This window comes from Thamnophis elegans, chromosome 1 (genome assembly GCF_009769535.1).
Source record: "Thamnophis elegans isolate rThaEle1 chromosome 1, rThaEle1.pri, whole genome shotgun sequence".
NCBI lineage: Eukaryota > Metazoa > Chordata > Lepidosauria > Squamata > Colubridae > Thamnophis > Thamnophis elegans.
Window position 1 is genome coordinate 81,501,959 of NC_045541.1, and position 12,930 is coordinate 81,514,888.

Sequence of the window (12,930 nt, forward strand, 5' to 3'; positions counted from 1 at the left end):
CAAAAGTTAGATTTATCACCTATTTGGAGCCAGGTTACTGGAATATGAAAGATGTAGTCATTCCATGGGGTGACGCAGAGGAAAGCATTGTTTGAATTTGGCAATATTTTTAATTATGAAATTAATTTGAAGGACTACAGTGTCACTACACGGATTTTTTTGGAAAATGTGCTGAAAAATCCAGATAACTACAAATTCCTGACAGTGTCAGAAAAGCTAGAGATATTGTCAGGATAATTGCTGTTAGTTCAGCAGAGGCGGAAAGGGGGTCTCAAAAATGAACCTCATATGTTCAGAGCAAAGAACATGCCTAATTGTTCCAAACTTCAGTAATCTGATGGTGATAAGTGTTGTTGGCATACTTGTTGAGAGATGGGACCCAATTCCTACAGTGAAGGTTTGGCTCAGAGCGCACCACCACACGGCTGATGATCCACGCGTAAAGACGAGGAAAACTGCAACAGAGGAATCTGGAAGCCTAAAAACCAGTATGGAGCTATCAACAACCAGAAAAGCAATAACACAAGTAAGTACTTGAGTGTATCTCTTCATTGTGTTATTCTTATGTAAGGTGTAAGTGCCAGCAATTAAATTCTTGCTTTCTGTGTCTCTCCTTTGTGCAAGTTTTCTGAGCAAAGTAAAGAAAGAAGGTGGTGTGCAGGAGACCGGCAAGCCAGCGATGCTTCCTCTGTAAGTAGCTGTCTTTATTGCTGGGTGTGGTGTGGTCTGTGTTGTGCTCCTCCTTGAGATAGTGAAGTGCCAGCAATAAAGTGTTGCTTTCTGTGTCTCTCCTTTGTGCAGGTTTTCTGAGCAAAGTAAAGCCAATAAACCTAAACCTAAATCTAATAAAGTGCTGTGCAGAAGACTGGCAAGCCAGCAATGCTTCCTATGTAAGTAGCTGTCTTTATTGCTGGGTGTGATGTGCTCTGTGTTGTGTTCCTCGAGATAGTGAAGTGCATGCAATTAAAGTGTTGCTTTCTGTTTTCTCTCCTTTGTGCAGGTTATTGGAGCAAGGTGGTGAGGTGGTGGTGCAGAAGACGCAAAAAAGGAGAGTAATTTTCCTTTTCTATTATTTTGTGTGCTGGTTTCATCCCAATGCAGTTCATGCAATTAAAGTCTTGCTTTCTGTGTCTCTCCTTTGTGCAGCCCATTAATCCGTGATACTGAAGACTGGCAAGAACAGTCATCTTCCATCTGTAAGTAGCTCTTTATTGTTTTTGTACTAGTGATATCATCTTGGCCACTCCCACCAGGTCACATGGGTGGCAGGCCACTCCCATCCGATCACATGGTTGACAAGCCACTCCTGTCTGGTCACATGGGTGGCAAGCCACTCCCATCCAGCCACATGGGCAGCAAGCCACTCACACAAGGAGGCCACACCACAGAGTAGGTTCCAACAATTTTTGAAACCCACCACTGCCTTACTTCCAAATCGACCCTTGTTCCTTAGCTGTTCATGTGTCTCACTGATCTCTGACTCCGAAGGCAGCTGGTAACTATCAGATGGCCCTGGTCCCATCTCTGTCTCCGATGCAGAGCACTCGTCAGAGCCTTCCCCAGACTGCAGGAGTGGCCCATGTTCCTCCCCAACCTCCTCATTGTCTGAATCTGTCTGCTGGTAGGCCACAACAACCGCTTTGCAAAGTGTGTATTTTATTATCAGCTAAATTTTTGCAGTTTAACTGAGTGGAGATTTAAGCATGTATTCAAAATGTCAAAGCCTTGCAATCAGAAGCAAAACACTTAAGCTCAACAAAACCTATGCAGTATACTGCTCTTTGTGTGAACGTATACACTGTAATTACAACTTCTGCTACATCATTTCTCTTTTCCACTAATTCCAAGAATGTTTTCCAAAACCCTATCTCTTTTGTCAAGCTTCCTTAATGTTTTTCTGACTCAATCATCTAACACCAGCCTTCTGCTTTCATATTCATGCTATTTCTGTGCATTTTCCTCTCACCATTGCTTGAGTAGTTGCCACTGATTTTAAGAAAATGTTCTGCCCCCCCTTTGCTTCTCCCCTCAAATCTATCACAATTGTTGCAGCAATATGTCTCGTGGTAACAATGTTGTAACTTATGGGTAGGAAGCAAAATGCATAAAATATTCTTAAGAAAAAATATATATTCTTCCACTTGTGTAAAATAAAAAGGTCATATTTTAATTTTTAAATCAGCCTACCCCCCCCAAATGACCCAGTGATACAAAAACTAATGAATGCCCCACTTATGAAGGGGCCCTGTGTTCCAAAGTAGTTGCAGTTTGTAAATACAGAAGCTTAATCAAAATTTGAAGGATCACAAGTCATTTTTAAGTGTAGATGTTATGAATGTCGTTAGGTGTCACCAATTTGCCAATATTTCTGTGCTTCTTGAAATATCCTGGGAAAAACAAAATAAAAATAAAGTTAGAGCAACATCTGAAGGAGTTTCACTATATAATTGTTGGGGGGGAAAGTATACACCTACATATTAAACAAACTATATGTAAGTGAAGCATTTGTGAAATGCAGCACATAAAGTTCTGCAAGTTGCTAATCAACTGTTTTGTTTCATTTTTTTTATACTTTACTGAATAAAGACAGCAACAGAGAAGAAACAATTTAACTGAACATACAATTAAACATTCTTAAATATACTATAAACATCAATATTCTAATTGGGCAGTATATATTTAGTCCAGTTTTTTTCAAACTTGCAGGCTGGGGGATTCTGGGAGTTGAAGTCCACATATCTATAAGTTGCAACTTTGAAAAACACTGAATCTAGTCAGATGCAACAATCTGCACTATATTTCTGTCAAATAAGGATAGGCACAATTGCAGCAGGGTAAGTTTATTTGAGGTCCAACCTCTCCAAAAAATCACACCGCTCTCCCACAAAATGGTTTTTAAAATTATTTCCAAAGTTGGCAAATAGGCAAAAATAACATTCTTAGGCACTTGTGTGAACCATGTTAATGCTCCCATGAATATAAGAAGATTGGTGCAAATAGGAAATAGAATTCTCTTTTTTTCATAGCTGGTTATTTGAGCGTTTTGCGACCTTATTCACTTGTTATGAGCATCTCCAGAGAATCTAAGATTACATGTTGATTTAATGAAGTAAAATTTAATCTAACAGTATTCAGATAACCATAATTATTGTCACAGCAGTTAGCAGCCTCTTAACTGATCTTGGTCAACCTCAGAAAAACTAACCTTGTTGGGACTGGGGCAAACTGCTCAGTGAAAGGATGGGTCAATAACTATTTCTGCCTAAAATCCATTATCCTCCTGCAGCAGAAAAATCTTTTGAGTATGACTTAGTGCTATGCTCTGCAATGTGTGTTTTCCCACACAACCTGCCTCAGGATGCTGTGTGCGGGCAATGGAGAATGTATTGAGATGCACCAGGAAGGTGACCAAGATGACATTCTTCAGGCTGGAAATCTTATGTCTCCAGCTGATTCTGCCACTTTCCCATGGGACCACCCACTTCAGTATGATATCTATTCTTTTTATTCAGTTTCAATCTTCTTGCAGAATTCTGGCTTCTGCAGCCACACTCTTTCTCTTTTTTAAATAGGTAGGTCCACCATTGGATTAAAGAATGCAAATGTTTGAAAATTACCAGCATGTATCTCTTTAAATTCATGTACATGGAAGTGTAATTGAAAGGACTTGGTGTTATTTATTAATCAAATTTATATAACTGCCCATCTCCGCAAAGTCAGGTCTTGGGCAGGACACAACGATTCACCCATCTCTTTGCTATTTAATGTTATAATTAAATCTCACCTCCACTAATTTTTTTAGAATTTTGGATGATAAGACAGGTTTGAAGGTTTCAATAGTTAGTAAGTCCAGTTGGAGTATATCAGTATAACATTGATAAAATATTGCTGGGATTTGCCACACTTGACAGTAACTGAGAACTAAAAGGAAAAGAGAGGAAATCAATTAATAATACATTCTTTGGTTAATTGCAAACTACCAATTCATTAGACTGCAGCACGTATCTTTCATTTTACCCTAGAAAGGGAATTCAGCTCAATGATTATTTTATTTTGGTACATAAATTTTTACTTTTAACTTGCAATGCTAATATCTGATTTCTAAAACATGTTTGAGGACCAGAGAAAGGATCACATTCTGTTGTTAAAATGTATTGGATTTCACCCATTATAACTTCTAAGCTGGGGTGTGTGTGTGTGTGTGAAGCTAACAAAATTTAGTGAGCTAACTCACTAAGTTTTGAACTAAGATACCTCAAAGGGGCTGATTTACAGAATGCATCCAAAATCTAGAACCCATGGAATTGAATTTTGGCAAATTTTCTAAATCATTTTATGACATGAAAATCACCATAAAACATTTGATGACATGACACAAAACATCATAAAACATTTCCTGTGGTTAACTCCTGATGTTTGATTGTGCTAGACAGTTTCAATATGGGCAACTTTTAAGGTCTGAACACCTCACTGAATTTTAAAAGAACTTTTCAAATATATTAGAAGCTCTGCCATTGTTAAAGGCATTGAAAAAACTGGTAAGGTAATACCTCTGAAACAATAATCCAAGAGAGTCACCAGCATTCTTGTAAGTAAAAGTAAATTAATACTTATCGAAATTAAAACTCCAGAGATTCATTAAGACTTCCTAGGGTAAGTTATAATACCTTTATTATAATTTGCACTGCTTGGGAAAAAAAATGCTAGACGTTCTGTTAGCCCAGGAAATGAACAAGCTAAAATATGAAAGGATCTGACATTATTGTTACCCCGTCAAATTTGATACCACTAAAAATTAAATAATTAACTACATATAATGTGCATAAATATGGTATGAAATACCTGCTGCTGGGAGATCCCGTATAATGTTTGGTTGTTCTAAAAGAGAGCAATAAACTTTATCTTTGAATTCTCTTGTCTTCAATGCTTTCAGGAAAGGTGAAGGGAGAGTCAAAGTGGACTGAGTGGATTTATAATCTGTTACAGGACACGCTGAAAGAACCAGTACTTGCAAATCAATGTGCAGCAGGCATCCGAAAACCTAAAAGGAAAATTAAAAACGCCAACATTGCTGAACAATCCCCCGAGAGATGAGCTAGGGCATATCCATTCTTGCCAGACCAAGATACTGCTAATTAATCTGCCCCTGCCCCATAATGATTTCAATCTGATTTTTAATGTGATACAGTTATATGTGATGAAGTGGGGCTGTGCGTGATTCAAATTCTAAGGAAATAAAGGGGCTATAGAGCACACACAATTGCACAGACAATAATACATCTCCGCAACTGTAATTTAAACCAAGCATGACTATTCCTATGATCCATGAATAGCCGTCGAGCCTTGCAATGTCAGGAAGAGAGGCACCTGCATATATGTGCTTTCTGAAAATACGCTAAACATGTACTCCGAAAGTCCATGGAGATTCTCAGTCATCCAGGTCATGGTTGTCCCAAAGGCGCTTTTTTCAGGTGGTAACTGGACTTTTTTGTTTTTTTCAAGATGTTTCGCTTCTTGTCAAGAAACTTCTTCGGCTCTGACTGGATGGTGGGGAATGGAAGGATTTATATTCCTTGCATTTATATTTGAAACATCTTCAAAAGAACAAGGAAGTCTAGTTGCCTCCTGAAAAAAGCACCTTTGGGATATGCACTTCAAAGCATCTTTTTGCTTTCAAATCTGAATCGCTATACAACCCCCAATAATGCCTTTTTCCTTTCTTTAGGTTGATAGAACATATGTTAAATGAAGTCACTGCTAGATAAATGCAGCCTCCAATTAATGATCTGCTTTATCCAAACATAATCAAACATGCATTCAGAAAGGGAAGGGGCTTGGTGAGTTGATCCTGGCTTTATCGGTGCTATGTCCCCCCTTATTACCTTTTCAACCCACTGAAACTGTTGGTCTTCGGCCACATAACAGTAGCACTGGCACAGTAAAATCTGAAAAGGATGAGGAATACATTAATTTTAGTGAAAGAGTCATGAATATCAAATGCAATCAATCACAAGGACACCCCAAATCTCCCCCACCATCACCGGAAAACTGTTTTTCTTCTGGGTATTTCTTTGGAAGTAAATCTCACTCAATTACACAATAACCTACTAAGTGAATTTATATATGCTTGCACTGAACATTACACAGGTAGTCCTTAACTTATGACCACAATTGATCCCAAAATTTCCACTGCTAAGCAAGACAGTTGTGAGTTTTGCCCCATTGTATGAACTTTCTTGTCACAGTTATTAAGTGAAACACTGCAGTATTTAGGTCACTACACGGTTGTTTAAGTGAATCTGGCTTCCCCATTGACTTTGCTTGTCAAATAATAGGAAAAGGTGATCACATGACCCCAGGACACTGCAACCGTCATTAATACATGCCAGTTGCCAAGCATCTGAATTTTGATCACATGGTCCTGGAGATGCTGTAATGGCCGCTAAGTGTAAAAAATGGTCATGTCACTTTTTTCAGTGCTACTGTAACTTTAAAAAAAAAAATTCAACATTTTTAAAACAAAATCACGGTAACCCTTTTACAGCTTTCCATTATCAGTATTTTTTTCAAATTTCTAATTTTCCATTCTGAGGCCTCTTGTTTTACACATATACCTCTTTATTCCATAGTAACTCATTTATATAATATATACAACATTTACATCTGTTATTCTCTAAATATATACCATTTCCTTTTGTTATACTTTCTAGGTATTCATTATGTATTCATTTTACATCTCTTTTCTAGCCAATTATACCACCTATTTCATGTCTTATAACACTGTTTCCTCTCTATCTCTTGGTTCCATTGTTAATTTATCAATTTCCACACATTCTTGCACCTTTTAATAATCTCTGTGTTTGAGGGTACGTTTTGTTGTTTCCAGTTTTAGGCGAATATAATTCTGGCTGCGATAATTATGTGGAGCATATTATATAGAATTTCTTTATTGTAACTTCTAACAGTCACCAAATGAATGGTTGTAAGTCGAGGACTACCTGTACTGAATTTAGACAAATATTCCAGTCGGCACATCCTTAATCATGAGGCATGATTCTTCTTCACTGACACGAGATAATTGAAAGAGACTATAATTCAAGTACCAAACAGCACTGCATATAGATCAGTGGTGGGTTTCAAGCGGTACGCCCTGATACGAGTGTACCAGAGCCAGTCCAGCGGTACACCCTGATACAAGCGTACCAGAGCCAGTCCAGAGCCAGTCCTGATACCGTTCCGGTATGGTGCTCCGGAGGGTTCACCCGCCCACCTGCGCTCCTTACCTGTGTTTTAAAGCTTCTGCGCCTGCACATGGCACATGCAGCGCCTGCACAATGCTCTCTGGAGCAGCTGGAGCATTGCGGAGGCTCTAGAATGCATGCGCGCACTGCACACGTCCATGAAAATCCCGCCGGTCCTGTTCCAACTGTACCAGTTGGAATGGGATTTGAAACCCACCACTGATATACGTACTGTGCAAAGTTTTAGGCAAGTGTGAAAAAATGCTGTAAACAAAGAATGCTTTCAGACATATAAATAATGATTGTTTATTTTTGTCAATTTTCAAAATGCAAAGTGAGCGAACAAAAGAAAAATCTAAATCAAATCAATATTTGGTGTGACCACCTTTTGCCTTCAAAATAGCAGCAATTCTAGGTACACTTGCACACAGTTTTTGAAGGAACTCGACTGGTAGGTTGTTCCAAACATCTTGGAGAACTAACCACAGGTCTCCGGTGGATGTAGGCTTTCTCACATCCTTGTCTCTTCATGTAATCCCAGACACACTCGATGATGTTGAGATCAGGGCTCTGTGGGGGCGATGCCATCATTTCCAGTACTTCTTATTCTTCTTTACACTGAAGATAGTTCTTAATGACTTTGGCTGTATGCTTGGGGTCGTTGTCCTGCTGCTGAATAAATTTGGGGCCAATTATACGCCTCCCTGATGGTATTGCATGATGCATAAGTATCTGCCTGTATTCTCAGCACTGAGAACACCGTTAATCCTGACCAAATCTCCAACTCCATTTGCAGAAATGCAGCCCCAAACGTTCAAGGAACCTCCATCATTCTTCACTGTTGCCTGCAGATACTCATTATTGTACCACTCTCCAGCCCTTCGATGAACAAACTGCCTTCTGCTACAGCCAAATATTTCAAATTTTGACTCATCAGTCCAGAGCACCTGCAGCCATTTTTCTGCACCCCAGTTCCTGTTTTTGTGGCATACTTTAGTTGCTTGGACTTGTTCCCACGTCGGAGGTATGGCTTTTTGGCTGCATGAAGACCACTTCTGGCCAGACTTCTCCGGACAGTAGATGGGTGTACCTGAGTCCCACTGGTTTCTGCCAGTTCTGAGCTGATGGCACTGCTGGACATCTTCCGATTTCGAAGGGTAATAAGCTTGATGTGTCTTTCATCTGCTGCACTAAGTTTCCTTGGCTGACCACTGCGTCTACGATCCTCAACGTTGCCCGTTTCTTTGTGCTTCTTCAAAAGAGTTTGAACAGCACATCTTGAAACCCCAGTCTGCTTTGAAATCTTGGTCAGGGAGATACCTTGTTGATGCAGTATAACTACCTTGTCTTGTTGCTGTGCTCAATCTTGCCATAACATGAAACTGTCTTTCACAACCTCACCTTGGTAGCAGAGTTTGGCTGTTCCTCACCCAGTTTTAAGCCTCCTACACAGCTGTTTCTGTTTCAGTTCATGACTGGGTTTCAACCTACAAGTGACATTGATGATCATTAGCATCTGTTTGGTATAATTGGTTCATCATACATCCTGCAAAATCCCTGACTTTATGCAAGTGTACCTATGAGAATTGATGGTGGTTTGAAGGCAAAGGATGGTCACATCAAATATTTATTTGATTTAGATTTTTCTTTTGTTCGCTCACTTTGCATTTTGAAAATTGACAAAAATAAACAATCATTATTTATATGTCTGAAAGCATTCTTTGTTTACAGCATTTTTACAGCATTTTTTCACACCTGCCTAAATTGCACAGGAGTATAGATGATGGCACCTGAAGTTAGTATGGAGAACTACTACTTAGGTTCCCATAAAGAATTCTCAGTTAGAAATTCCTGTTTAAGCGTGAAATATCTAAAAAGAGTCAACTCTCAATCTGCCATTAATATAAATGTGCAGGAGTGCATTAATGTTTAATTAATAGTATTCTAATTTTAAACTCTCCTGCTTTGTTTTTAAAAATGAAAAGGCAAAGTATCCATGAACAACTATGCAAATTGTATATAAGCCTTTGTGGGGTGCAGAAGCTAAAAGCGAAGAACAATTATTAATTTGAAGTCTCAGCAGAGTCAAAAGCTTGTCTCAGTTTGCAAGCTCAGTAGGGTCAAATCTGGTTAGTATTGAAAGGGCAGCTACAGTGGAAACCCAGGGCTGTAGGACAGACTCGGAGATTTTTAAAAAAGCAATCCCTTTCCAGACTGTTGTCAAAAAGATCTACACAGATATGTTGAGAAATCACCAGGAATTGAGCTTGTCTTGCTTTAATTTTTAAAATTAAAATTTACTTTTTAATTATTTTTTTTTTACTTTTTAAAATAATTTTGAAAGTTTTGATTGAACTTTTCTACCACCACACCTAAATGGTAAGAGATACTACTTACTGTGGGATCTGAAACTGACCGATAAAAGCAACAGTATGAATCTTTTGGAAGATTTGTTACTTTTGATGTTCTGCACCACTCATTCCATAACTGGGCAGATCCAATCAGCTCCCAGCTTCCAGAATTCAAAATAAACGAAGACAAGAATGCTGTGGGCCAAATGAGATGTATCAGATGAATCACTAGACTGTTCTGAATTTATATTAGCAATCATTATTAGCAAAACTAAGCACTGCACTTCTATTTACAGAGAGACCACGATTCACAAATTATTTCAGTTGATAGAAACCAGCCAACAAGTTCCCACATGCTACAGATAGTCCTCGACTTACGATTACAATTGAGCCCAAAATTTCTGTTACTAAGTGAAATGTGTTTAAATGAATTGTGCCCCATTTTACCACTTTTCCTGCCACCCTTGTTAACAGGTGCAGTTGTTGAGTTAGTAACACTGTTGTTAAATGAATCCGGTTTCCCCATTGGCTTTGCGTGTCAGAAGGTTGCAAAAGTTGATCCCGGGACCCTGCCACCATTAAAATATGAGTCAGTTGCCAAGCATCTGAATTTTGATGACATGATCTTGGGGATGCTGCAATGGCCACAAGGGTGAAAAATGGTCAAAAGTCACTTTTTTTCAGTGCCGTTGTAACTTCAAACAGTCACTAAATGAACTCTTGTAAGTCGAGGATGACCCGTACTTCAGTGCTGAAAGAAAGAGTGGCCATCTTGCACTACTCACCTACTGCGTTGCCTCCAACACCCAAGATAAACTTTGAGCAAGGGAACTTTTCTTCTGCTGATATATTTGAGATGTTCCAAGTGATACAAACGTCTCTAAGTATCAGAAAAGGGACATGATTAAAAAGACCTGAACAAAAGGCTGCAGGGGGAAAAAAAACTCGAGTTACCTCAGAGAAAAGCAATTTGCGGTGTGGAATCTTTGGTGCTCTCTGAGCTTAGCTGTTTTCGTGCAGGCTGGCAAATAATTTCGATCTCGCGGACCCCTGAAAGGCTCTTGGGGGGGGAAACCCCGCTGTAAGGAACACTGATCTAAATCAACTAACAATGATTCCAGATCCACGTGAGCTATAGCACCCCTCTAAGCTAGAGTTGGGTGCGTTTTTTCAGGGGGAAGCAACCCTTCCCTCCGTGCCAATCTTTAAAAAATAAATAAATGCAATATTCTGAACTTGCTCGGAAGCGAAGCGTCTCCCACATTCCCTTCCCCAATGTTTTCCTCGCCCGCGGGTCCCTCCCGCTCGCTACCTTTTCTTCTCCAGCGCCAGCCGAATCTCACGGTCCTCCTGAGTCTCCTCGCGCTCTTCTGCGAGCTCCTCCTCGTCATCCAAGCCGGCGCGGGACTGGGGTGTCACCACCTCCCCAAAAAACGTAGCCATCTCCGGTGCGAGCGAGCCGACTCACCGAGCAGCCGCCGGAGAGCTGCCGAAAGCGCGTCTCCTTCCGGGTTAAAGCCAAACAGCAGCGGTATCGGCGAGGATCGTCGCCTGGAGCTCAGCGAGCATGCTCGCCTTCAGTTCGGAGAATGGCTTTTAATTTGTGGCATGCTCCGGATCTTTGGCAGCGCCCTCGGGTGGGCCAGAGCCGGATTGTTTACGATCAGAGCCCTTTTGCCTGGTCTTTTAAGTGCCTTGCGATTCTGTGTGGTTGATGTGGGTGCGTGTTTGAGGGAAGGGAATGGTCTCTCGCCGACTTACAAAGGGCTACGCACTGTGGACAAAAACTTAGTCTAGGAGTTGAAGCTGAAGACAATTTATGTCCAGGATGAAAATATCGCATCCTTCACATCGTGGGCATAAATTGTTTCAACTCCTACCCTCAAAACGACGCTATAGAGCACTGCACACCAAGACAACTAGACACAAGAAGAGTTTTTCCCGGAAAGCCATCACTCTGCTAAACACATAATTCTCTCACCACTGTCAAACCATTCACTAAAGCTGCATTACTATTACTATTAGTCTTTTCATTGTTCCTATCACCCATCTCTCCCCCCCTCCACTTATGACTGCAGGACTGTAACTTGTGGCTTGTATCTTTAGGATTTAATCGATTGTTTCCTGATTGCTTATTTGTACCCTATGACTTTCATTAAGTGTGTACCTTATGATTCCTGACGAATGTATCTTGTCTTTTTATGTACACAGAGAGCATATTGCACCAAAGACAAATTCCTCGTGTGTCCAATCACACTTGGCCAATAACGAATTCTATTCTACTCAATCTGGGAGGACTTTGGAATAAACACTGTGGTGGTTGGAGAGGCCATTTTGGTAACCTTCAGGTGGATTAAATCTTACCCTCAGGTCCAACTAGGAAAGAAGAAATAAAATATGCTGCTGCTGCTACTGTGCAGAGAAATGCAACAAAGATGATTAGGGATTGGAGGCTAAAACATATAAAGAAACAGTAGCTGAAATTGGGGGTTTAGTTTGATGAAAGAAGGACTAGGGGTGACATCATGATAGCAGTGTTCCAACATCTATGGGGCTGCACAAAGAAGAGGGAGACAAGCTATTCTCCAAAGCACCTGAAGGCAGGACAAGAAGCAATGGGTGGCAAACTAATCAAGGAAAGAAGCAACCTAAAAATTAGGAAGAAATTTCTGACAATTAGAACAATTAATCAGTGGCAATAACTTGCTTCCAGAAGTTGTACAGTAAATGCTCCAACACTGGAGTCCCAAGCTGCTTTTTCAGGAGGGAACTGGACTTTCTTGTCTTTTCTTTTGAAGACGTTTCACTTCTCATCCAAGAAGCTTCTTCAGTTTCGACAGGATAGCGGGGAAATGGAAGAATTTATATTCCTTGCAGACAGCTGGTCTTCTGCATCTTTTAGCGGGTCCTTGGAGCACTTGGGAGATTTATCTGTACTCTCAGGTATGATCAGTTTTATTCACATCATTATGATGGCATCACGTTACATAACAGGACTTTCTCCCCCTTAGCTAAATTGGGTGGGGCTGGACCAATATGTGACACATCCGGCCCGCTGGCCACGAGTTTGACATCCCTGTTTTATAACAAGGAATGAAGGGTGCAAGGTGCAATTAAGTGGCTGGGTTGTACTAACCTTTTCTATTTCATATCTGTTGTACCAACGGTATTCCCAATTTGGTAGAGGGTAGAAACACTGGAGAGAGGCAATCCCATCACTGATCTTTTCCAAGTGACAACAGCACTGTGAATTGCATCTGGAACCTATTGGGAGCCAGTGCAGCTCACTAGCAGCAGTGTCACAAACGCACTGTTGTATTCGGGCCAGCTTAAGTTTC

General features: G+C 40.3%; 1 protein-coding gene across 1 annotated transcript; it reads right to left on the bottom strand.

Moving 5' to 3' along the window:
- Positions 1–1,585: 1,585 nt before the first annotated feature.
- PSMG1 (proteasome assembly chaperone 1) lies at positions 1,586–11,121 on the bottom strand. Its single transcript, XM_032232647.1, is given in 8 exon segments — positions 1,586–2,360; positions 2,363–2,387; positions 3,785–3,921; positions 4,843–5,041; positions 5,883–5,945; positions 9,639–9,787; positions 10,378–10,472; positions 10,905–11,121. Coding segments are annotated over 8 exon segments (843 nt in total). The 5' UTR covers positions 11,036–11,121; the 3' UTR covers positions 1,586–2,316.
- Positions 11,122–12,930: the final 1,809 nt, after the last annotated feature.